General features: G+C 47.7%; 3 protein-coding genes across 3 annotated transcripts in view; 2 read left to right on the top strand and 1 right to left on the bottom strand.

The window, feature by feature from the left end:
- The first annotated feature begins 6,010 nt into the window (after nt 1-6,010).
- SLC25A5 (solute carrier family 25 member 5) lies at nt 6,011-9,230 on the top strand. The gene is made up of 4 exons (XM_070606031.1): nt 6,011-6,577; nt 7,577-8,063; nt 8,286-8,426; nt 8,814-9,230. Exons 1-4 carry the CDS (start codon nt 6,467-6,469, stop codon nt 8,969-8,971), a joined length of 897 nt encoding a protein of 298 aa, XP_070462132.1. The 5' UTR covers nt 6,011-6,466; the 3' UTR covers nt 8,972-9,230.
- A 2,086-nt stretch (nt 9,231-11,316) lies between these two features.
- Nucleotides 11,317-24,945, top strand: part of UBE2A (ubiquitin conjugating enzyme E2 A) — an 81,014-nt gene continuing 67,385 nt past the window's right edge. The window contains exon 1 of the mRNA XM_070606032.1: nt 11,317-11,481. The gene's annotated coding sequence lies outside the window, so the exon portion shown is untranslated. The remainder of the gene's footprint in view (nt 11,482-24,945) is intronic.
- The window catches only part of STEEP1 (STING1 ER exit protein 1), a 55,197-nt gene continuing 48,687 nt past the window's right edge, over nt 18,436-24,945 (bottom strand). Inside the window, exon 9 of the transcript XR_011536217.1 lies at nt 18,436-20,667. The gene's annotated coding sequence lies outside the window, so the exon portion shown is untranslated. The remainder of the gene's footprint in view (nt 20,668-24,945) is intronic.

A 24,945-nucleotide genomic window follows, 5' to 3' on the forward strand; every position in this document is an offset into this window, starting at 1 on the left:
ATGAGCCAAATGTCTATCAAGTGATGAATGGATAAACAAAATGTGACATATCCACACAATGGAACTACTTAGCAACAGAAAGGAATTGACTGTACACAAAAAAGCATGAATGAATTTCAAAATATATATATATATATCAAGTAAGAGAAGCCAGACACCGCCCCCAAAAGGTACATACTATATGATTCCATTTATATGAAATTCTGGCAAATGCAAACTAATCTATGGTGACAGAAAGCAGATTAGTGGTTGTCTGGGGAGAGAGGGAGGGATTACAATGGGACACAAGAAAATTTAGTAAAGTGATAGATACATTCACTATCTTAATTGTGATGGTTTCATAGGTGTATACATATGTGAAAAACTTATCAAACTGTTCACTTTAAATAGGTACAGTTTTGTTGTATGATAATTATAGAGTAATAGGAGGTTGTTTTGTTTTGTTTTATTGTAAGCAGTTACCCCAGGGCTGGAATCCATCAGATGCTCTCTAAGCCCGCCCAAAGGGGCCGGAAATAAAATCCTTGCGGGGGAGAGAGAAGGGCTTCAATACTACACTGAGGACTTTAGTTCTGCCCCACTAAGCGAAAAGGAGTCACTGGTTTCTTCAGCAACATCGATGATGTGATAAAAACTGGATGTGAGCAAGATTATTCTAGAAGCTGAATCAGTAATGAGAGACTAGAGACAGGAGATTGGCCCACAAATGATGAGAATTGGCTTCTCCTCAGTAATGACAGTGCAGACACAAGTGTGACGTTACAGTCTTCCATATTGCAAATGTAAGCCAGGGCTGAAAACCGAGAGTGCTTGTTCTGGGTACCTCTTAGAGACTCGAATCCTGCTTATATGGTCTCTGATATGGTTACCAAACTATAGTTAGGGTCCTTAGCTGGGATGGAGAACTGGCTTACCATCCTACTTAAGCGGGGATAGAGTGATTTGTTCATTAAAACTCAGAGGCGGGGGGCTAGCCCAGTTGCCTAGTGGTTAAGTTCACATGCTCCGCTTTGGCGGCCTGGGGTTCACAGGTTCAGATCCCGGGTGCGGACCTACACACCACTTGTCAAGCCATGCTGTGGTGGCATCCCACATGTAAGATAGAGGAAGATGGGCACAGATGTTAGCTCAGGGACAATCTTCCTCAGCAAAAAGAGGAAGATTGGCAACAGATGTTAGCTTGGGGCCAATCTTCCTCACCGAAAACAACAACAAAAAAACCCAGAGTTGGTCAAACTAAGTTAGTATTTTTCTTAGTATTAATAAAATCTAACATATTAAAATGTTTACTATGTACCAGAATGTTCATGCATACATTATCTCATTTAATTGTCCCTACAGTCCTTGGAGGTATACATACTGTTATTATTCCCACTTTACACCTGAAGACATTGAAGTTTGGAGAGGTTAAGCAACTTACCCAAGGCCTTACAGCAAGTGGCAAAGCCAGTGTTTGAACTCAAGCAGTCTGGCTCCAGAGCCCACCCTCTCGAACACTGAGCTAAATTACCTCTCTCTGCCTGTTTTGTCCCAGCTTCCCAAACTCAGACGCTCAAATCCATTCAATCTTATACATACAAACGCATTAAGCCATAGAATCTGAGAATTAGAAGGGTGTAGAACTCTCTTCTGGGCCAAGAAGGCAATCTCCGCAACAGTGTCCCTAACAGGTGACTATTCTGCCTCAACTCTTAACGTTTCCAGTGACAGGAAGTTCCCCACATCAAAAAGCAACCCATTCCATCTTTAAGTAGCTCATATTTTAGAAAGCTATTTCTTGTTCAACTGAAGTCCACCTTCATGAAACTTCTACCAGCTGGTGTTGATCCCATATAGAATATCTAATTCTCTTCTACCCGAAAGTCCTTCAATTATGAAGACAGGTACGATGTCCCTCCTTCACCCAAAGCTCTTTCCCAGTGAAATCTCTCTCACTCATTCAGCCATTTCTCAGATGACATGATTAACAGGCACTTCACTTTCCTGACTGCCTTCTTTGAATATGTTCCACTCTGTTCACATCCTCTTAAACATGGCATGTAGAAGTGAACATACAGCTCTATGGGTTGGCCAGCCCATAGTGGCCCAAGTGGCACTGAAAGTCCCCCTGATCTGTTCCTCACCATATTCTTGGTCCCACTGAAGACTCATTAGCATTTTTTGGCATTGCCAACTCACAGTCAACTAAGACCCCCAGTTCTTTTTCACACATGCTACCGTTGAGCTCTAGCTCCTCATCCTTAAATGCCCTGCACTAAACAAGCATTAGAACCCTTTATTGTGCTCCTTCCCATTGCATAAGCCTGGGTTTATTCTGGACTTTAGCCCTTCTGATTCAGTTCCTACAGGTTTGTGATGCTCTTTGGTCTTTGTCCTGGGAAGCCAAGCCCTCTTGTCATCTATATAAAATCTGAGCTCATCAGAGAATAATCTGTAAAGACACTTTATTAAATATCTCTCCCCTTGTAATTTCTCATTGGAATCTTTCCAAGTTGTATGGGTTTGAATTTCTCTTTGCAATCTCCCGCCCTCTTGAGTGATCTTTCTCGTTTAGTTTTTGGCCAGGAGATCATACTTACCTTTTCTCTGGTCCTTTTGCAGTTTACCACACACACACATTAGTTAACTTGATGCAGATGGCATGGTCAGCTTCCCCAAGATTCTTGTCACTTTCACTTTGCTAACCAGATCTTCCTTATTTATTGTCAGAATGAAGCCCAGGTTAGCAATTTACCCCACTGCTTCTTCAGTCTTCTGAGAACTGGAATTATCAGCAAGAGAGTCAAGAATTTATCCAGTGCGTTGCTATCAGAATAATGAAACTTCCAGCAGTTATTCAGATAGTTCATGTCTCTGATTGCCATGGCTTGCCTATGTGACGGTTTTATGAAGTACTATTCTTAGCTTTTATCTATCCAGGAAGTCTCTTGTATACTTCCACAACTACAGTCACTTTCATTTTCACTGAATGCTTTTCACGCCCTGGCCAATGAATTACTGGTTATACCTTCTTGATATGTTACTATTCTGCTCTCCTCCTAGATGGTAGCTCTCTGAACCAGGTCTACCCTTCCTTTTCCAGATGCCAGTCAGAAGTCCCATTCTACTAAGTTTGAATGATATCTATAAAATCGTGTCTTCATACTTGTATTAACATTTTACATTCACTTTATTACCCATATTCTGGGTGTGTTGGTACATAGATAACTGAGGCCTTAACTATCATTTCTGACCTTCTTCCTTGTTTTTTCTTGAGAATTACTAAGCAATGCCTTAGCTTTAGTTCCTCTTTCTTAATTATACATGTATTGTACATAGTTTCCAGGAACACAGTAGTTACTAACACAGAGCCCCCACTATGTCTTGCAGGAGAAATTCATTTTCAATAAATTGACCAGCCATGTATCATCATCAACATCATCATCATTGTCAATATTAGTCTCTATTTTCCTGGGCTCTTGCTCCTAGTTTCTTTTCTTCTTTTTTTTTTTTTTTAACTTTCAGACATAAAAAAGTTGTCCAAAAAAACCAGTATAAAGAATTTCCATATATCCTTCACTCAGCTTCTCCAAATGTTAACATCTGACAAAACCACTGTAACTAAGAATAGCACTGGTAGAATACTATTCACTAATCTCCAAATATTCCGATTTCACCAATAATACCACCGATGTCCTTTTTCTGGTCCGGGATCCAATCCAGGATCACACATTGCATTAAGTTGTCATTCTCCTTAGTCTCCTTTAATCTGTGACAGTTCCTCAGTCTTTCTTTGTCTTTCACGACTTTGACACTTTTGAGAACATCTGACTCCTTGAATTGTACCTGGTGATAGGCAAGGAGGAGAGCTCCAGCTCACAGCGGATTTAGCAAAATACCAAGTCATGGCATGAAGTTGCTTTGAAATGACCCATCTCTTATTTCATCTTCAATAAAACTACACTTAGGGACCCAAAGACTGAGAAGGGACAGATTCTATGTAATTATTTGATCATCTTTTTGTGGAGAGACAGAAATCTGACAGAACAGTAAACGCGGAAGTGCTTGAAACAGTAAAAGAGTTTTGGAATAGGGACAGCATGCTCAAAGGGAGTAGCAGATGTGGCCAGTGAAAGGTAGAAAAAGGGTACATAAGTGCTGGCCAGGCGTATCAAAGAGAAATTAACATTTGAATAAAAATACATTAATGAGAATGTCGAGTTCAAACTAGAATGGTTTTTCATTTTATTTTGAAATGCATTCTAAAAACCACCTCTCTCTAAATAAAATGCTCTAGATTTTTGCTTTAGTTGTTAATTCTCTCACTAGTAGAGGTAGAGGAGTGACTATCATTTTCAGAGAATATACTCTACCATTCTCTGAAACTGTACGCAAGGCCATTTCTGTATCCTGCTGCATCTCTGTTATAATCAGCTAATGAGCAAAGTTGCAGCCTCTCATTAACACAGGTCGAAGATAGCACCCAGGATCAACAAAGCTGGATTCAAAATTGCTCTTTGAATGCTTGCGGGGTGTGCTTAGCACTTTGGATTGCTGGGGTTGTTGGGAAGACTTAACAAATCGCAAAGTATACTGAGCGGAAGGCTGACAATCCTGGAGGAACCCTAGAACTGGGTCCTTTAACAGGCTGATCTGACAGCCCCGGTGGTCTAGTGGTTAAGATTCGCTGCTCTTACCGCCACGGCCCGGGCTGGTTTCCCAGTCAGGGAACCACACCACCCATCTGTCGGTTGTCATATTGTGGTGGCTGAGTGTTGCTGTGATGCGGAAAGCTATGCCACTGGGATTTCAAATACCAGCAGTGTCACCCATGGTGAACAGGTTTCAGCAGAACTTCCAGACCAAGACAGACTAGGAAGAAGGACCTGGCCACCCACTTCCAAAAAAATCGTCTGTGAAAACCCTATGAATAGCAGCAGAGCACTGTCTGATATAGGGCCGAAAGGTGAGAAGACGGCACAGAAAGGCTAAGCAGGGTTCCACTCTGCTGTACACAGGGTCCCTAGGAGTCGGAATCCACTTGAGGGCACTAACAACAACAGGCAGAAGGTGGGAGAAGGCAAGAAAGTAAAATGAGGGATATGTCCCCCATGTCTTCAGCATGCTGGGCACCTAGGGTCCAGCTGCAATTGCAGTTTTCAACAGTTACCCTTAGTTTTATAAACATTGTTGTGATTACTTAGACATAGAACTTGTGATTACACTCTTGGCTCCTGTTCTGAACCTGAGGGAGTGCGCTAAAGCTAACAAGCAGGTTTTAAAGAACCTGTGTGGCAAATGCTCACCCAGGACAGGGATTAAGGGGCTCAGTAAGCACTTGTCCATTGACACAATGGCTGTCAATCTAACTCTATTGATTCCTCTAACCTAACCGTTTCTGGAGTTCAGGAATCTACTCAATCCAAGAGCACTTTACCTGGGGTCCAGGGAGCCAAATGCCAACCTAGTTCACACAGTCTCTGAACCTTCCGGGTACAACTTCTATATTTGGCTTCTGGGTGAAATAATTCCCCCAACCCCAGCTGAGTCCTTTGGACTCTCCTGTGCCAATCCCATGCAAGATCTTTGTTACATTCTATTTTTTTAGTATTTTGTTAAATTGTAAACCCGAGTCTGGAGCCCGCTGACACTGTCCCAGCTCTGCTGTTCCTCCGATTTCCTCTGGCATCACGGGGAAGCTCCAGGGCCGTGCCAGGTCTAGGGTGAGGAGAGTGACGCACTTGCCTTGGCCCAAAATTTAAGGGGGAGCTAAATAATTTGGTAATCAAGATAAATGATTTTATAATGCGCTATTTTAAAAAATCAAAAGTAATGCAAAAACTCGTGATGAACAAACTATCAACATTTAAAATAACGACAGGATCCCACCCTGCACTTGAATGACCCTGCCTCACTTGCCCCAGCCCTGGGGCTCCAATTCAACTTTACTTACAAAAACAGGCGACGGGCCAGCTGGCCGTAGTTTGCCTATATGAATTTTTTTGAACGTTGTATTAAATATTCCTTATTTGATTACCGAGGGTTTGTTGGCTTTCCCTTAAATCCTGCGCCTCACCCTTGTCCTGGCCCTGCTCCAGAGGGTTTTATGCAGGCACACCGTGACCTCTCCCTTCCTCCCCGCTCCCAGGCTCTCCCAAGATCCCGCGGCCGGGTCCTGGGTATTCCCTGTCGCCGCCCCTTCCCCGGGCCAGGTCAGGTGCTGCGTGCGAGCCGCAGGGGCGCGGAGGGCGGCCCGGCGCAACCCCGCGGCTCCTCCCACCGCGCGCTCAGCCACTCAGCCGCCTCTCCGCCCCGCGCGCTCGGGCTCGGCGCCCGCCCCGGCCCGCCCCGCCCCCAACGCCGGCCGCCCTGGCGCCGGCTCCCCGTATATAAATCGGCCATTTGCTTCGCTCCGCCCCAGAGCCCCGGAGTGCAAACCAGTTTCTAGTTCTGTCCCCTGGTCGCTCGCCTCCTCTTTCCTTCCAACATGACAGATGCCGCTGTGTCTTTCGCCAAGGACTTCCTGGCAGGTGGAGTGGCCGCGGCCATCTCCAAGACCGCGGTCGCGCCCATTGAGCGGGTAAAGCTGCTGCTGCAGGTACGTCTCGGGATCAGAGAGACCGACCAGGAAGTGGGGGGAGGGGGACGCGCAGAAATGGGTGCCCCAGGGATGGAGGAGATCGAATCCTTTGGACATGTCCAGAGAAGTGGCAGCTTGGGGGCAGGGGTGGCCGCAGAGTGGGACCAAAAGGCAGACCTGAGGGAGATGCTTTAGTGCCCTGGAGTTCTGGATCTAGGAAGGAGTCGGGGGATGCGGGAGGTGAGGCGGACCAGGGCCTTGGCATCCCGGAGGCAGCAAACTCGGATGGGGCGCTCCGGGAGTGGCTGTCTCCCGAGCCATGGGATCAAGGGCGAAGCCTGAAAGCCGGCGCTAGGAGGAGGAACACCTGTCCTTACCGACGACCTCAAGGTCGCGGCAAGGAGATAACAGCCTTGCGGAGGCCATGCGGCCGGTCGAGCGGCCACGCAGCCGGCGGACGCGCTTAAACCTCGCCGGGCCGGAAGCCGGCGCCGGGAAGCGCGTGCGCCTCTGCTGCCGCCCCCGCGCGGCCGGCCAGCCCGCCCGGCGCCCGCCACCCGCCTGGGCGGCGCGTTGCCCGGCTCCGGCTCTAGAGGGCGCGCCCGCACGGGCGTCGGCGTGGTGGCCCACGGGTCACCTCTGGGAAAGTGGTGGGGGCGGAGCAGGAGGGAAACAGCTTCGGAGACCTGAGGCGGAGGCCACTGTCGCCAAGGTGACCGTGCCCTACATGGGACTTGCCCTAATGCTTCTGCACCTGAGTCTAAGGTAGTGACCTTTCTCCCAGGTCTAAAGGTCATGGGTCCATGTGAAGGTGCCCCCTCCGCACCCAAAGGGATGGAGGCTTAATGCCTCTAAGGGTGTAGATCACCCGTGACAAGGCTAGGAGGGTCCAGCCCGTGTGCTAGAGAAGACTAGATTTGGGGAGGGGGGGAGCGTTAATTGAGATGATACAGTCTCTTTCCTTTTCCCTTCTCCATGGTTGTAACTCTCCCTGGTGGCTTCCTTCTTGTCTGTCAGGTGCAGCATGCCAGCAAGCAAATCACCGCAGATAAGCAATACAAGGGCATTATAGACTGTGTGGTTCGGATCCCCAAGGAGCAGGGAGTCCTGTCCTTCTGGCGTGGTAACCTGGCCAATGTCATCAGATACTTCCCCACCCAGGCGCTCAACTTTGCCTTCAAAGATAAATACAAGCAGATCTTCCTGGGCGGTGTGGACAAGAAGACCCAGTTTTGGCGCTACTTTGCAGGGAATCTGGCATCGGGTGGTGCCGCTGGGGCCACCTCCTTGTGTTTTGTGTATCCTCTTGATTTTGCCCGTACCCGTCTAGCGGCTGATGTGGGCAAAGCTGGAGCTGAAAGGGAATTCAGAGGCCTCGGTGACTGCCTGGTTAAGATCTACAAATCTGACGGGATTAGGGGCCTGTACCAAGGCTTTAATGTGTCTGTGCAGGGTATTATCATCTACCGAGCTGCCTACTTCGGTGTCTATGACACTGCAAAGGGTAAGTTTGCTCTGTGCTTTGAAACCGTGTTCTTATGAGACAATTTAAAAGATCATCATGCTATCCTAATTTTCTAGGAGCCAGAGATTTTTTGTAATTGCTAAGGAAAGCCCAGGTCATCCCGTACAACCCTTGTGTATAGATGCAATTTGAAGGGAGGTAGAAAACAAGAGGTCAGTTCACTTCTGCTTTCTGGTAAAAGTATCTCTTTCCTATTCTCAGGAATGCTTCCAGATCCCAAGAATACTCACATCTTCATCAGCTGGATGATCGCACAGTCCGTCACGGTGGTTGCTGGGTTGACTTCCTATCCATTTGACACTGTTCGTCGCCGAATGATGATGCAGTCAGGGCGCAAAGGAAGTAAGTTCCACTTGAGCAGAAGGTAAAGATGTGTGCATGGGGCATGGGCACAAACTGGCAATGCCTGACTTTAACAACGGCAGCCTGTTCAGAGCGCAGGATGAGCTGGTTGGTCTGCTGCACAGTTGCCTTTGAGCGGACCCTTTGCATGCCTATGAATGAGGGTGCTTAAATGGCATTAGAGGGTAAGGCTGATGGGGAGTCTGCATATCCCTGTTGTTGTCTAGTCACAGCATTAATATTTCAGTATTGGCCACGCTAATGTGTATGTGTTGGGTTTTTAAAAACCGACATTAGCTCTTAGGGGTGGGGCTCTGGTTTAGTCTAGCAAATCTTAGGACTTTCATCAGCCTTCCGTCACCAACTCCATGTCTTTATTCTTTGCAGCTGATATCATGTACACAGGCACGCTCGACTGCTGGAGGAAGATTGCTCGTGATGAAGGAGCCAAAGCTTTTTTCAAGGGTGCATGGTCCAATGTTCTCAGAGGCATGGGTGGTGCTTTTGTGCTTGTCTTGTATGATGAAATCAAGAAGTTCACATAAGTTATTTCCTACTCCGCCCCCCCGCCGTGAGCAGGCATGTTTTATTATGTAACATATCTTGAGCATTCTTGACAGACTGTTGGCTGTCTATTTATCAATGGCAACTATTTACTGGTTGAAAATGGGAAGCAATAATATTCATCTGACCAGGTTTCTCTTAAAGCCATTTCCATGATGATGATGGGACTCAATTATATTTTTTATTTCAGTCACTCCTGATAAATAAGAAATTTGAAGAAATAAAACATCTGAAATAGAATTTTGTTTGTGGTTTATTTTCATGTAAAAAGAAATTTTGTAATGTAGTGAGTGCTGCATTTGAGTAAATACTACATTCAATAAATGTAATATCTCCTGAAGTGAAGAGCTTTCTTTTAAAACCCATCTTCAGCCATCCACTTATCAAAGAATAGCTTTGAAATTCAGGCCTGGTGCATCCAAAACCATAGGTCCATTGGCTGTGGGCGGTCATAGCCGAATGAGCTTTCCCCAAAAGGTTCTATGTACCCACCTTTCCTGTGGTTATTAATTAAGAAAGATAAGCTGAATTTAAAACGGTTTGTTATGTGAATTTCATCCCATTTAAACAAGTTGTAAAATAGAAGGTACTAATAGTTACAGTGTTTGTCCTGTTTCCTTCCCTCATCCATCTTTACCTGGCTCAGGCCGTTTTAATTTAATCCCGTTCCAAGCAGAGGCTTAGAGCTGGCGCAGTGCTGAGAATGCAGTGCTGGTAAAGATTATGGAGAGAGCCAGACAACTGCCACAACTTCAAAATTCCTTTTAGAAGGAACCGAGCATCTGCATTTTGCCTAACATGTTAGCCCAGTCCATGGAGGACATTTATGTTTCTTTTGGATAAGCCCTGATTTGGGATCCAGGTGAGAATGTGCAATTTCTGTAGCTCTCGATTAGGTCTCAGAAATCCAGTGGACTTTGCCTGTAACACGAGATTTGTATGAAGAATAAAGCACCAGGGCTGTCAAGCCACAACATTCAAAGTAGAAAATGACAGAATAGGTGATCCACGTGCACAACTGCAACCCATTCCAGAGGAGCCTCGCACACTGGCGTGTCTAAGGGCTGCTCACAGACGGCCGTGCGCAGCCTGCATTAATGCCCAGGGATCCTAGAGGTTTTTCTTGCGTGCCCCCTGGCCAAGCACCTGAATCATAGTATAGCTTAGTTGTTAAGAACTCTTTTCACAATGTATACACATGTCAAAACATTGAGTTGTATAATATATATAATTTTTATATGTTAAAGATATCTTAATAAAGTTTAAAAAACCAAAACTGTTCTGGTATCAGAGAGGCCTGGATTCTGCCGCTTAATTGTGCTGTCAGGCAAGTTACTTAATTTCTCTACGCTTCAGTTTGCCTCATCTATAAAATGAAGATAATAATACCTGTCTCAGGGGGTTGTTGCAAGGATTAATTTATGCAAAGCATCTACCATAGAACATGCATAATAAGCACTCTGTGGATGGTAACTATGCTCATTATTAAGAGGCAGTTAAGATTTTGGGGGCTCCAGAAACAAGGACCTGGATTTGAATCCTAGCTCTGCTGCTTACTTAGCTGTATGACCTTGACCTTGGGCAAGTCACTTAATCGCTCAGTCTCCCCATCTGTAAAGTGGGGATATCAGCGCTAACCACGTTTCCCAGGGATATTGTGAGGGTTAAGTCACGTAAAGCATGTAGAGCAATAAGTATGACGCCTGGCATCTAGCAAGCACGCCAATATGAGTTTTTCCATAATGAGGCATCCATTTTGTTGGAGATTTGCCCAAGCAGAGCACTACTTAAGAAGGAACTCAAGCCCACTTTTATTCTTCTGTAACAGCCTAGACATATTATATTGTGTAGGATTTATGGACAATAAACTTCAGCTTAGGTCTTTTTCAGCTATAGATTTTGATCCTGAAAGGGGCTAAGAGGTTGCCCACTCAGGGCTGCAAACCACAATACAAGAGAACCTGAGCCCCCTTTATGGTTACTACAATGGATGTGGACTCACTGAGCTGGCAGCTATTAAAAGAAACCTAGGCCCAGGCATTAATGATTAGAAAGCAAGAAATGGTGCCTCCTACAATTGGGTGGCTGACATAGATGAGGTGTTTTTTTTTTTTTGTTGTTCTTTCTATTCTTGTTGTTCAATGATTTTTGAAATTTAATTTAAAGACAAAGTGGTTTTAATCTCTCCAAGCTGTGCAGGATAGTGCTATAGAATTCATTATGTCCATTATGCTCATGCGAACATTGATGGTGCACAATCTTAGCAACACCCTAATTTATGCCGTTGTTTTGTTACTATTCAATGCATAACAGGATCCGTGAAGCCGATTCCAGGTGAGAGAGCCAGAATACAGGTCAGCTTGCGCACAGCCGCTCTCTCCATTCCAGGGGCCTCTCCACTCGGTCACTGGAGGCAGTGTGCTGCGGGTGCTCCGGCCCGCCGGTGAAAGAAACCGGGGGTATCTCCCCACAGGGGCTGTTGTCGTGGATGGTAAGTCATTTAAGCCATTATTTTCATATTAAAAGAAATGCAGATATGTTAGAGAGCCTATTGCACCATTTGAATGCATTTTATAAACAAGCCGCAAAGAGAATTCTTGTCTACAGAGGACCATTTCTGGCACTGCCCCCAGACCCCGGGGGGAACCCATTCAGCCTCCTCTGCCATTACGGATACTTCGGTAGAAAATTTGTAAAAGTACTGCTGGACTAGGTAATAGATTTTCGAGTGTCAGTGTTACTGGGAGAAATTTCATTTCTCCTGTGAAGTTTGTGAGCATAGTATTTCTAATTTGTTTTTTAGATTTATAGCACAATTAACATCGGTACATGGTAATCTGTCAAATAGTAAAGAAAAGATATAAAATGAAACGCAAATGTCCCCCTGTCCTACCTCTCCCATCCCTAGTCCCCCTCCTCAAAAGCAACCGTTAGGACCCGTGTCTTGTATAGCCATCCAACAAGAATGAATGCCTATTGTTGTAATCGTAGCACATTTGTTTTTATCTGCATCATATTCTGATCGCTTGGATTCAAAATGGCATGATTCTCTTAGCCCAGTGTCAGACTGTGGGGCATCAGACGCAGACGCTCTTGGAGGCAGGAGGGTGGGGAAGGGGTAGCTTCTGGACTCTGAGTGAGGATTTCTAAGTGTGACCCTTTCTTAAAACCCTAAACCAGTACTTTCGTCTCGGGTTTTAGCTTTGGTCACTGAGTGACCTGGGGGCAAGACACGTCTAATGTCAGAGCCGTAGTTTCTTCTCTAAGTCCCTTCCAGTTTAGCTGCTCTCTGGCTCCATCGTTTTTACATAAAGCAGAATCGGTGAAAGGACCGGGATTAGGTGGTTTAATCCTTCCAGAGAACATTTTTAAATATCCAACACAGTCGTAAATGAATAGTCTGACTCAGAGCAGTCATTTGCAGGCTGTGTGGGTGGGTTGGCATTGGCAAATGAAATTTACAACTGTAAAGATTTACATTAATTTCGGGACCAAGAAGCTGAGCGACAAAATTACAGCTCAGAGTTTGGGTCAAAGGTGATCTGATTTATCTCAAAAAAATTAACATCTGTCTTTTCAAAGCCTCATCTTATTATGTATAATGTGCACTTCGGTATGCAGGTGGAGATTTATTTGAGCAACAAATATTGGATGCTGCAATTTCTGGACACAAAACATGCCTTGTGTTCCACTCAAAATGTTTGGAGGAGCTCCCCCATTATTTCAGCCATTATTTGCTTTATGTGCAGGTGAACAAGTTCAGACGCACAGTGCTCTTCTTAGCCAAAGGTTTAAAAGAGCCCTTGGTATCCCGGCAACAAATATAAACAATGTTCAAGTGACAGATTGGGTGCTTGTTTTCACTGGACCCTCTTCGGAGACAAAACTGAGTGAAATTAAAGAAGTCCGTTAATCCGTGACTGTCAATGAAGGAGACAGTGGAAGAGCGGTCTTGATGATGAGCATCCATCCGGGGGTTTCATTTCCCTGGGCAACTTTTGTAGGGAGGAAATTTAACACTCTCGAGATTTAAGAGAACATGCTGAATCTGATCACGTGACACGTTTCACCACCTCTAATGTTTTCACTCCCAGTACGGAGATGCTTGCGGCCCTAAAGACATAACCAGAGCAAGGTCTGCGCTAAATCACCATCAACAGGTCGACTTCCAAGGGCTTCGTATTTGGGAGTGAAACGGAAAACTCTTCTGTCTAAATGAGCTTCCGGTGCCCTGCTCGGCGACGAGCAGAGACATCTAACGGGCAGAGGCAGATGGACTGTGAAGCTGACGATGCTCCAGCTTCAGAGCCACCCCTGGCACGGGTGCCTTCCCAGCCCTCGGAGGTGCTGTAGCAACGTATTCATTTGCTCATATGGTTTTGTAAAATTTTCAAAAGTAAGATATGTTTGCGTTTTTTTTAAAAAGGGCACCAAAATTCTATAAACGGAATTTGGAGCCAGCCCCATACATCAGAGCAGAGGTGGGACCTAGGTCTGGGACCTCCTCATCACCGGATGTTGCCACTGCGCCCCATCTTCCCACTCAGGATTCGCTCATGAGAATCTTTGGGGCCAGAGGTCTCATTTTCAATGACCTAACTTTCTCACTTGACAACTGTGCAACTTTGACTTACCTGCCTTGTGCCTCAGTTTCCCCATCTGGCATATATGGATAACAATAGGACCTACCTCGTAGCAATAGTGTGAAGATTAAAGGGGTTTATAATATGTGTAAAGTGCTTAGAATAATGCCAGGCACCTGCTTTACACAACTTTGCTATTATTATGAATATTATTGTTTTATTGGAATGCTTTCAATTATTTTCATTTCATTCATGGGAGATTGGTGTAATGGATTTATCCCTGACCTACAGATTTTCTAAAACGGTCTCAAGAAAATGCCACATGTACTGTAGAGAACGCATCCCACACAGAAAGAAAGAAAAGGACTCTTTTGGAATGGGCCGAATAGCAACATGTGGTTATAGTGACGATCCTGAGCTTGAACTCAGAGCACTTACTTTACAACTCTGATTATGAAAGGGAGCAAAGGCCAAAAGGAAATCTGTCCTGCCTCACACCCAGCCCTCACAGCCCTGATGGCCCAGGGACACTGTGTGATCCTCAGGCCTCCCTCTGTTCCTGTAGTATTTCAAGGAATCCGTGAGGCCCCAGCCTGATTACCCAACCCCATGACTTCGCTCCCCAGGGAAAGAAGCTGCTGGAAGAGGCTTCGGACGGAGGAGACCTTTGGAAACAAAGGATCTCCTTTCCTTTTGTAATTAAGCTCAGGGTTCAAGAGGCCATTTATTATTATAAACATTGAGTTTTATAGTGGGCTTACCTTAGAAGTGAAGGTCAGGGGTAAGGTGCTTGGGCTTCTGGGTAAAAACACGCTGTTTGCCAATTAGGATAGAAAGCTGGGAATCTGGCCACTGCAGCGGTATTCCCACCCCGGCTCCATGCTTCTCTGTCTGGCTTGGGTCACATCACGCCTCATGATGGGTTAATGCCTCAGTTTGTCCACCAGGAAAACTGGAAATCAACTTTTCTCGTCTGAGTTACAATATTAGTTTCTAAATCTTCTAATAGGGGCTGTATCTCTTTTCAGAATTTCGAGAGCTAGACAGATTAGATTAAATTAAACCTGCTTCTGCTCATGAAACAATCCATGCAACCAAGTACTAGTGATTGCTCTAAAACTACAGAATCAGGATCATAGCTCATTATTTTCACCTCCTGAATGCCAGGTACTGTGCTAAACACTTTGCATAGATTAGCTCCTCATCCGCACAACAGCCCTGAGAGGTGGGTATTATTATTGACTCCATCTTACAGCTGAGGCTTAGAGAGGTGAGGTGATGTACTCTGAGCTGTCTGACTTGACAGGAGGCTTCAAAGAGAACTTCAAGGTGATCCCGACCAACTATTGATTTTGGGTCGTGAAATATATTAAAATATGGAAGCTGGCTAGTTTCAGTACCAACAGACAAAATCCACTTGACAAATATTAAATAGAATTTGTCATAACCAAAGCACTGTTTACAGAGTCCATTTTTAGAGCATAGGTTATTTTCTATTTTCAGGCAATTTAAGAATTATTGTTGTAAAAACTTCCTTGAACCTAAAGCTCTAGAGTTAAATTTGATTTTATCCAAGTTTCGTTAGCTTTTTTCAGGACACACCTTCCTTTTACATGAAGGCTCTTAGCAAGGAATGCTGAGCCCCCTCTAAGGTTACATGCTGAGGTGGGGTTATTGGGCCATTGGGTAAGGGCCAGACCAACACACAACCACATGACCAGGCGGTGTTTGGCGCCCCCTCATCTCTCGCCAGGGTTAGGAGTCTCAGAAAAATGCTGAGACCTGGGCTTTGGTCTGCCTTATCTGGTTGCACCTTATATGGAGAGACAATAACATGCACCTCATGTAACCTGCTACTCCTTCCGCGCATGCTCCACAGTCCCAAACCAAGCCACTTGTCATTCCCAAGCCATGCCAGTCACTATCATAGTTCTAAGCTTTGTTGTACTATTACACCCCCCAGCCTGCCCTTCCCTGCCTCTCTGCCAGGGCATGGTCCTTCAAGACCCAGCTGAGGTCACAGCTCCTCTGTGAGCCTTCCCAAACTCCACCAGCCAGCACTCGCTGCCACCTCCTCCAAAGTGCTAGGGTAGTCTATTCATGTCCGCTCTAGGAGCATAAGGATTTTGTCTGTTTAATTCATAGTTGTATCGCCAGTGCCTAGAACAGTGCCTGGCATATAGTAGGTATTCAAGAAGTCATTGTTAAGTGAATGAATTATAATGTTTATTTCACAGTATGGTAACTGTTTACTTGTCTGCCTCCATTAGGGGCTGTGTCTCGTCCCTCTTTACCTTCCTAACACTGAGCACAGAACCTAACCCATAGTCAATGTGTGCTAACTGGCCATTGGAGGGAGAAATTAGTAAGAGAAGGAATGAATGGACGACATGTAGAATTTGTTCCTTTGGTTATCAGTTGGCCTGAATGAATCTGGCTGGATCCAGCCCCTTGTCACCTGGGACCAGTTCTGCACAGGGCCTTCCTGACTTTCGTCTGTTGCTTGCCCAGCCCGTGGGCTTAGAGGAAGGATCTGGATACAGCAGGGGTTTGGAAATCACCTGGCTCTGGTACTTCTGCTCTGTGGTCCATGCTAGAGAACTAGAGGGCCAGGGCCTTGGGACACCTCCCCCCCAAATCCATGTGAAAAACAGGTATGACTCCATATCAAGTGCTCCCACCATCCTGTAAACGTATGCTGCCCATTTGATCATGAACCCCCAACATGGAGCCCTCTATGTAGTAAGTACTTGATGGGGATCTGGTTATGATGGTGACAATGCTGAACACTGCCTGTCACACAAGATGACTCAGGCTACTCCAAAGGGAGAGGAACAGGCATGTTACTGGGGCACCTGAGGACGCTGCCATCAGAGCTGTACCAATTGCACACCCACGTGACTTATTAGGGCTGATTAGACCAGACATACTCCTGTACCTGGGCCTAATGTTCCCAGCTGCTAAGACAGCTGGGGCCAGTGAAAGCCCGTGAGAACCCTAGAGTGAATGGGACCCTCTTTGACTTGCTCTGAAAGCAAGTGAGTTTGTTTTCTCTCTCTCTCTCTCACTCACAGGTGGGTGGGAAGCCCCTAGGGGTACGCCAGGGGCTTGGTCTCTTACTGCTCACCCATTGTCATTTCTTGAGCATTTCCTATGGGTTAGGCACTCTTCTAATGTGTATGGATTCTCTCATTTAATCCCTTCAGCAAGTTTATGATGCAGGTGCAATGATGACCATTTTCCAGGTAAGGATAACTGAGGCACCGGGCAAGCCACTTATAGCACCTGCTGCTGAAACCAGAGGCCCCCCCACTTAGAGAGGGCCAGGAAGCAGAGCAGGATGGTGTGGTGCCTGGAAAATGACCAGGGAGCCCCCAGGAAGGGGAGTGGTTCAGGCTGGGAACCATCGGCCTGTATGGGGACTGACCCAACATCAACAGCGTCAGGAGAGGCGCTTGGTGTAGTGGTTAAGAGCATGACTCTGCCGCTTTCCAGCTGTGAGACCCTGGGCAAGGTACTAAGCTCTCAGTGCCTCAGCTTGCTCAGCTGTAAAATGGGATCAAGAACAGTACTACAGTGTAGATGAAATGAGTTAGTATTTGCGAGGCGCAGGCAACAGAGTTTGGCACAGAATACGTGCTTAAGTGTTAAGCGACCGCCGGGCTCTCTCGGAGGCCAGCCTCTTCCCTTTAGGTGCCAGTCTTTTCAAGGGAAACTTCGGAGGGGCCGCTCTCAGCGTGTTGGCTACAATAGTCTTTGCCGCGAATGGGCGGAGTAGCGGAGGGAGATGCCCCCGCCCGCCACCGGGGGAACTGAAGACAGCTAACTAGGAGAGAGGAGGGTTGGGCACGCCCCGAGGGGCCAAATGCAGCTGTTGTGGGCCTAATGGCGATTCCAGCGGCTGGAGTGCCCTGCTGGAGGAGAGAGGCAGGCTGAGGAAGCCGCAGCGCAGCAGCCGCCGCAGCAGCCGAGGGCGACCCCGCGCGCGCCGCGCTCAGCGTCCGGCTCCAGGCGCCTTCTCGCAGCTGCCTGCAGAGGGCGCGCTCCTCCTCGCCTCGGCCTGGGCTCGGCTGGGAGCGCGGCGACCTGCACGCCACCTATCTCTTCAGCTGCTCGCCGCCTATCTCGGGCCAACCCACCTCCTCCAAGAAGCCTCCTCTGACCACTGCAGCCACACTCTTCCTCCCCTGATTCCCCAAGACATCATCTGCGCTTGCGTAATTTAGAACTTGGATGTGTGCTGGCTGGTTCGCTGTGTGTGTGGATGTATTGGACAAGTCTTGGCTCCACATTATCGATAATACCTTGTGTTTCTCCCCCCGTCACGCAGGGCCTCTGGCACACTGGTAGCCACATAGCGGATGCCCCGCAAACACTTGACTTGCCTCTATGAGGTCTCGCTGTAGTGACTCCCAAAGGAAACCCTCAGGGTCCCTGATGTCACAGAGCCCAGGAGTGGCAGAAGGGGCACCTAGCAGGATGCCTGCATGACCTCAGTTGCCACTTTGAGCGTTTACTAACCAGGTGGGATGGGTAATAGCCCACTCAGGAGGCAATGCCGTGGTGCAGAGGAAACCTGTCTGTAGGGAAGTTCGGCGATATGGGACCATGTGCTGAGCCCCAGCTTCAGTGCAGAGTCCTGTGCTGGGCAGCCGGGACACAGAGAGACATAAACGGGGTCCTCTCCCTCATGGGAGGCAGCGTAGAAAAATGGAAAGAAGAGATTTAGAGTCAGAAAATTCCCACACGCACTAGCTGTGCGAACTTGAGCACACCATGTCACTTCTCTGAGCCTCAGTTTCCTCATCCCTATCTCTGAGGGGGGTGAGGGGGCAGCGGCCAAAGAATAGTGGAGCCAGATCTATAATGTTTTCACTTTCGTGAGGATATATTTATCTATTAAGTATTTTAAATTATATTTTAAAGTTGAAAAACAAAATGGAAGTGACAGCATTTTGTGACAATCCGATGATAAAACATTTATGAAAGCTCTTTGTTAACTGAGAGAGACTCCACAAAGGTTCGTCACTTTTTCCATTGCTAAAATAGTAGGCGTTTGGTAAATGCTTCTTGAGGAGAATGAAAATGTTTCCTGGGTGGTGAGGTGAACAGTCAAGTTAAGGTGACAGGATCCATGTATAAATGGGAAAGTTAAAGATGCAAGAACATCTGACATGTGCCAAATGACTTGTCCAGACACTTGAGTTGTCCAGATGGCAAATGTTGAATGAACTCAGAAACGAGAGCAATCACGGCGGGTGGTGGAGGCGAGACTCGAGAGGAGCTTGAGGGCTGGCTGGGATCCGGGTAAAGAGGCCTGGGGCAGGCCATCTAGCCAGAGGGAACGCACGGCGGAAGGTGCAGAGCCAGGAAGGTGTGAATGGTCAGGAACTGCAAGTGCTGGAGGGAAGACCTCTGCTTTTGCTCACTATTGTAGCCCCAGTGACTAGCACAGTCCTTGGCATGTAGTAGGTCTTCAGGACGTTTTCATGGAAGGAAGGAACAAGCGAATGAACGAATTTGGCCAAGTTGAAATCAAAACTTCCCAGAACTCACGAGAGTCAGGACAAGCAGACAAACAGAAACTAGCAGGACACAGATGTCTGAAGCAAAAACATCGTCTCCCCACTAGATTGGAAGCTCCAAGAAGGGGAGACAGAGCCGTGCCTGGCTTTTTCATCCCTGTATCCTTAGCACCAAGAACAGTAACCAGCACATAGAAAAAGCTCTAGAAATATTGGCTGCAGGAGTGAGTGAGCGGATGAATGTGGCATTGCAGAAAAGGCATGGACTGTGGGGTCAGACAGCCCTGAGTTTGAGTCCTGGTTTGGCCAGTCATTGCCTGGGTGACCTCGGGCAAGTTGCCCAACATCTCTGAGCCTCATTTTCCCTTCTGACATTAATACCCACCTCTCAGGGGTGTCCTGAAGAGACAATGACATAATGTGTATCAAGTGCCTGCTGCAACCTGCAAGGACACTTGGTCGCCATTGTGATCACATCCCTTCGGCTGGAGCAGATTTCTGAGGAGTGCTTTGTATACAGTAGGCCGTCAGTCGGTATTTCTGGCTGAGAGGAAGGTTGGGGGCCTTGAACTTTTTCTCCTGTAGGCAACGAGGAGGCTCACAGGCAAAGTGGGGTGTTGGCTGATTAGCGTGGACGTGGTGTGGGGCGCAGGCTACAGGCGAGGAGGGGAGGAGGTGCAGGTGTGGAGGCTGTCATCACTGTGAGGGGATTAGGACAGGCTAGGACGACGGCAGTGGAGATGGAAAGAAAGGGATAATGGGAAAAGGAGAAGCAAGGGGACTTGTTTTCGAAAGGAGACCGCTGGGAGGGGAATGCAAGGAAAGAGAGGCTAGGTCTGAGCCCAGCAAGATGCAGAGCGGGTGTTACTGCCAAAGAGCAAGGAGCTGAACCCCATGTGGAGCCCTCAGTCAAAGAGCAGAGGGACCCAGAAGACACAGGGGCTTCTGCTGTCCCTGGTCAATGAAAGTTACAGTGGCCAAGTGCCAGACCCTGTAAGATTTTCAGGCAATGGTATTTTTCCAGGAATTTTAGAGACTGTGTGTACTTTCTTCTTCTCTTCTCCCAAAATGTCAGAAAAGCACAATCCACAAGGGGGCAGATGATACCTGCCAGAGTCCAATTTCGATGGAAATGCAGTGATATTAAAAGGCAATCTTCCCTCATAGATGCTCCAGCTGTCCAAACGAGCACGAACAGGATGTCGGCGTCATTCATTTCCCTTGGCTCATTAGCAGGAGCTGCGCTGCCAGAGGTGTGTGAGTTGTGATGTGGCCACAAGGTGAGCACTAGGGAGCTGCAGAGCCCATGCCTGACTACAGGGGACATGGGTTATGGCTCAAACTTGGTGCTGCCTCCTGCTTCCAGCTCCTGGCCTCCTCGCCATTTGCATCTCCCTAGCAGGGCCAAGCAGGAGCAAGGAGTCTGATGCCCAGCGGGCCTGATGGTGCGAGCAGACGTCCTGCAAACTGAGATCAAACAGGCATGTGCCCACTCCAAGCGGAGCCCAGGATTGGGTGTCAGGAAGTGGAAATCCAGAAGAAATCGAAGGTTCCTTTAAGGAACTGAATCTTGTGGAAGAGAAAAGGCAAACCCACACTGGTTGAGAGAGTGGCTCTGGGATCAGGAAGACCTGGTTCAGATCCCAGCTCTACCACTTCTTAGCTCTATGTCCTAGGGAAGCCATTTAACCTCCCCAAGCCTCAATTTCCTCCTCTAGAACATGGGAAAAGTAATAACAGCACCCACCTCACAGCGGGGTTGTGGAGTTTCAATGAGGTAATATGTGGGGCTGGCCCAGTGGCGCAGCAGTTAAGTTCACATGTTCCGCTTTGGCAGCCCGGGGTTTGCCAGTTCAGATCCCGGGTGCAGACCTATGCACCACTTGGCAAGCCATGCTGTGGCAGGCGTCCCACGTATAAAGTAGAGGAAGATGGGCACGGATGTTAGCTCAGGGCCAGTCTTCCTCAGCAAAAAAGAGGAGGATTGGTGGCAGACGTTAGCTCAGGGCTAACCTTCCTCAAAAAAATATGAGGTAATATGTATGTTTTTCTCCTTAAAATCATTAAATTAGAATGCTGTATGTCAAAAAAAAAAAATGAGGTAATATGTAAATAAGACAGTGACCAGCAAACAGAACTCAATAAATGGTAGCTGGAATCCTTGATATTGTTAGTAGTAACAATAAAGCAATATTGAATATAGAAAAAACTTGGAAGACTCAGTGGCAGGTGAGAAGGAGGTAGGTTTTACCCTGAGTTGTTGAAGGTGAAGAGGCTGGAGTTGTGAGAGCAGAGTGGGGAGGGCATTCCAGGCAGAGGGAGAGAGGGGACGGCTTCAGGGTTGCCAGGTGACTTCACTTGGCTGGCCCGCTGGGTCTACCTCCGTCTGTTGCTGCAAGAGGGCTAAGGGGCTGTAGGCCCTGCCAGGCCAGGCACGGGAGGCTGCTCAGCTCCTCATCTCAGCATTAAGAAGCTGGGGAAGGGAGCTGGCCTGCTGGTGTAGTGGTTAAGTTCACACTCTCCACCTTGGTAGCCCGGGGTTTGCAGGTTCAGATCTTGGGCGCCGTGCTAGGACCCAGCATTGCTCATCAAGCCACGCTGTAGCGGCATCTCACATAAAGTAGAGGAAGGTTTGCACAGATGTTAGGTTAGGCCCAATCTTCCTCACACACACACACACACAAAAAAAGCTAGGAAAGTGATGTGAGGGAAAAAGCATCTCATGAGAACAAGTGTATTAGTCAAAGTTCTCCAGGAAAACAGAACCAATAGGAGAGAGAGTAGGCTTATTATACGAATTGGCTCATGCGATTATGGAGGTCAAAAAGTCCCCAGATCTGCCATCTGCAGGCTGGAGACCCAGGAAAACTGGTGGTGTAACTCAGTCTGAGTCAGAAGGCCTGAGAACCAAGAGCGCCGATGTCCGAGGGCAGGAGAAGACGGGTGACCCAGCTCAAGCCAGAAAAGCAAATTCGCCTTTCCTCCACCTTTTTGTTCTAATGGCACCCTCAACAGGTTGGATGATGCCCACCTGCATTGGCGAGGGTGATCCGCTTTACTCAGTCTACCGATTCAAATGCTAATCTCTTCTCGAGACATCCTCATGGACACACCCAGAAATGATGCTTTACCAGCTATCTGGACATCCCTTACCTTAGTTGACACAAAAAATTAATCATCACAGCAAGCTAAGGAAGATAAGAGGCCCAGTGCTCTCTCTGCAGGTGTAAGCCCAGAGGGAGTAAACTGAGAACATGGAATAAGGGAGTCTGAAAGTTTCTTTGTTCTGGGCTCCATACTAGTATCTAGAATTCCAAGATGATACCCAGTGGGACCTAGAAGTCAGCTTCGACCCACAAAGGCCTCAGCTATCAGCTGCAAATACTCACCCCAGTCCAGTGCCCTCCCCACCCCCAGCCCAGAGGCAGTAAACTGGAGGGAGGTTCTTGACATTTTTAAGCCCAGGGCCTGGTCTAAGGTTTTCATTTCCATGCTGATTTCGTAGGTTGCACTTTCCCTGTTAGCAGATCTTTTTAGGGCCCTGACTCAGGGCCAGCAGAGCTGGGCTCATTTCCTGTCTGCCCTAAGCATATGAGCCCATATGACCTCTGCTTACGCAAGCCTTTGGAGGGAAGCCTTGGCCTAAATAGCCCCAAACAAGAGATAATAGAGAAGCCTTTTATATTTAGCTTTAAGATCTCGTAAGTGATTTTTTGGCAGCGCATTTCCCTTCCTAAATAGGGTTGGATTAGACTAATATTAAAATTATCTTTATGAGAGGCAGTGTAGCAGAGTGGTTAAAAGCCTAATAGCACAGCGGTTATGGGCTCATAACCACACAGTCGGGTTTCCAATCCAATCACCATCGCTTACTAGCTGCTGAGCACTCCGAGGCTGAGTTTCTTCACCTGTAAAACGAGGATAGCCAGCGGACCTTTCCCATTGGGTGCTCGTGAGGACGGCAGGAAATCCACTGCGTGTGAGCACTGAGCCCCATGCCTGGCCCATGTGGGCATTCCATAAAGGGTGGTTAACGATCATCACGTTATTACTATTTCGCCAGCAGACGTGCTGGGCTTTGGAGAAAGGAAGCCTGAAGGTAGCCTGGGGGGAGAGGCCCCGAGGGAAAGTCAGCCCAGGATAAAAGATGGCCAGTATACAATCCGGAACAAACAGTCCATGCCAGAACATTGACTTGTCCGCTCCTTCTCCTGAAAACCGCCAGAACCAGCTTTCTCCGCCTTGGGCTGAAGCTCGCGCTGGTTCTCAGCAGGTCTGGGCTAGAGGGAGCAGGTGGCGCTGGCCTGCGACCAGCTGGACACACAGCCTGTCAGGAAACACTTTCTGCGCCAGGAGGCAGGCCCAGCTGGGGACAGGTGTATGTTTACAAAGTGAATGGTTGTTACCACACAGCCACCTCTGTCCATGAAGCGGGGGGGGGGGGGGGGGGGGGGGGGGGGTGGGGTGGGGGGGGTGAGAGGAGGCCAAAGCCTGTGGAAGGATGACATCCCTTCTGCCTGGGGCAGGGCTCGCCTGCCTCCGCATTCTTGTCAGTTTATCAATTTCCTTTGTGATGTCTTTGGAACAAAGACTAAAAAACGCATGCTTTTTCTAGCCAGGATATGGTGAAAAGACCTCTTGGAAATAACTGTCGTGGCTAAGGCCTGAACTCTGTCACAAGCCAGGAAGACAAATTGGTAAATTCCATCTTTCTGATCCTGGTTCCTCCATCTCTGTCAACAACCCTAGCACTTGGAACACGTCCTTGTGAGCTCTTATCCTGCTGTCTACTTCTTCCAGCTACACATCTGCATACTTGTCTCTCCCTCTTACCTCATTTCTTTTTGCCTAGATAATATATAGGGAATATGTGCTCTGCCACCAAATTCACAAGGCACAAAGGGTTTGCAGGGACACCTCAGTCTCCCTCCCACCGCCATTCCCTAACCACCCGCAGGCAATCTCTGTTACCACATTCTGCTCCTCCCTCCCGGAAGTAACCTATGCATATGCAAGCGGTATTCTGTTAGCAGGAATGGTAGCATTCTTATTCATGTTTGGATTCCCAGTGCCTAGCAGAGTGCCAAACACACTGACCTTCAGAACAAGTTTGTTGGTCGAATGTTTGCTCCAAAATTTGTTGCTCTCGTCCCAGCCCCGGGCGGCTGCATCATCGTCTTGAAATTTCCACAGGTGGATCAAAATGTTACCTGTCTGCGCTTGCAGCTCAGCGGTACTTTCCCAGGGCTGAGATTTACAAAGAGGCCACTGGGGCCTTGCTTACTGTAAACAACTCATTATCTTTCACAATAGAACCCGGAACAGCACCCTGATGCCCTCCTATTCTTCCCTGCTCTGCTCAGCGTCCAGCCAAAGCTTAGCTGTTGGGTGGTTGTTGCCTGAAGCTGGGGTTAAAGAGATTTCGATGCCATGCTCATCTTGGGGAGTTTCTAAGCACACTCAGCTCAGAATTTGGGCCCAGAAAACAAAATGCAGAAGGTTCTGAACCACTGCGGTATGCCTCAGCCTCTGCCAGAGCTGGCTTTCCCAGAAGCATCCAAGCATCCAGACAGCGCCCTCATTCTCACTCATTCTCTCCCCCTCCCCCCAGGTGACTAGGGGACAGGCGGGACTCCTGCACTTGAGCGACATAAAAGAGCCTACGGGAGAAAGGAAAGGGAGGAGTATGAGGGTTGCCCCTTGTCCTGCTCTGCTCTCACGAGACTTGCAAACCCAGTGAGGCACTACACTGACCTTTGCCTGGGGCTGCTCTTGGGGCCCTACTCTACCTCCAGAGGGCTGAGGAGAGCCCTCCTCAGAGGCTCCCCAGCCAACACCTTCTGGGAA

This window comes from Equus przewalskii, chromosome X, assembly GCF_037783145.1.
Source record: "Equus przewalskii isolate Varuska chromosome X, EquPr2, whole genome shotgun sequence".
Lineage (NCBI taxonomy): Eukaryota > Metazoa > Chordata > Mammalia > Perissodactyla > Equidae > Equus > Equus przewalskii.

Excerpts from the sequence above, each read along its gene's own strand:
- SLC25A5 (XM_070606031.1), top strand. The coding sequence starts at position 6,467 with ATGACAGATGCCGCTGTGTCTTTCGCCAAGGACTTCCTGGCAGGTGGA. Across the intron at positions 6,578-7,576 it reads GGGTAAAGCTGCTGCTGCAG|GTGCAGCATGCCAGCAAGCA; the intron begins GTACGTCTCGGG and ends CTTGTCTGTCAG. Across the intron at positions 8,427-8,813 it reads GCAGTCAGGGCGCAAAGGAA|CTGATATCATGTACACAGGC; the intron begins GTAAGTTCCACT and ends TATTCTTTGCAG.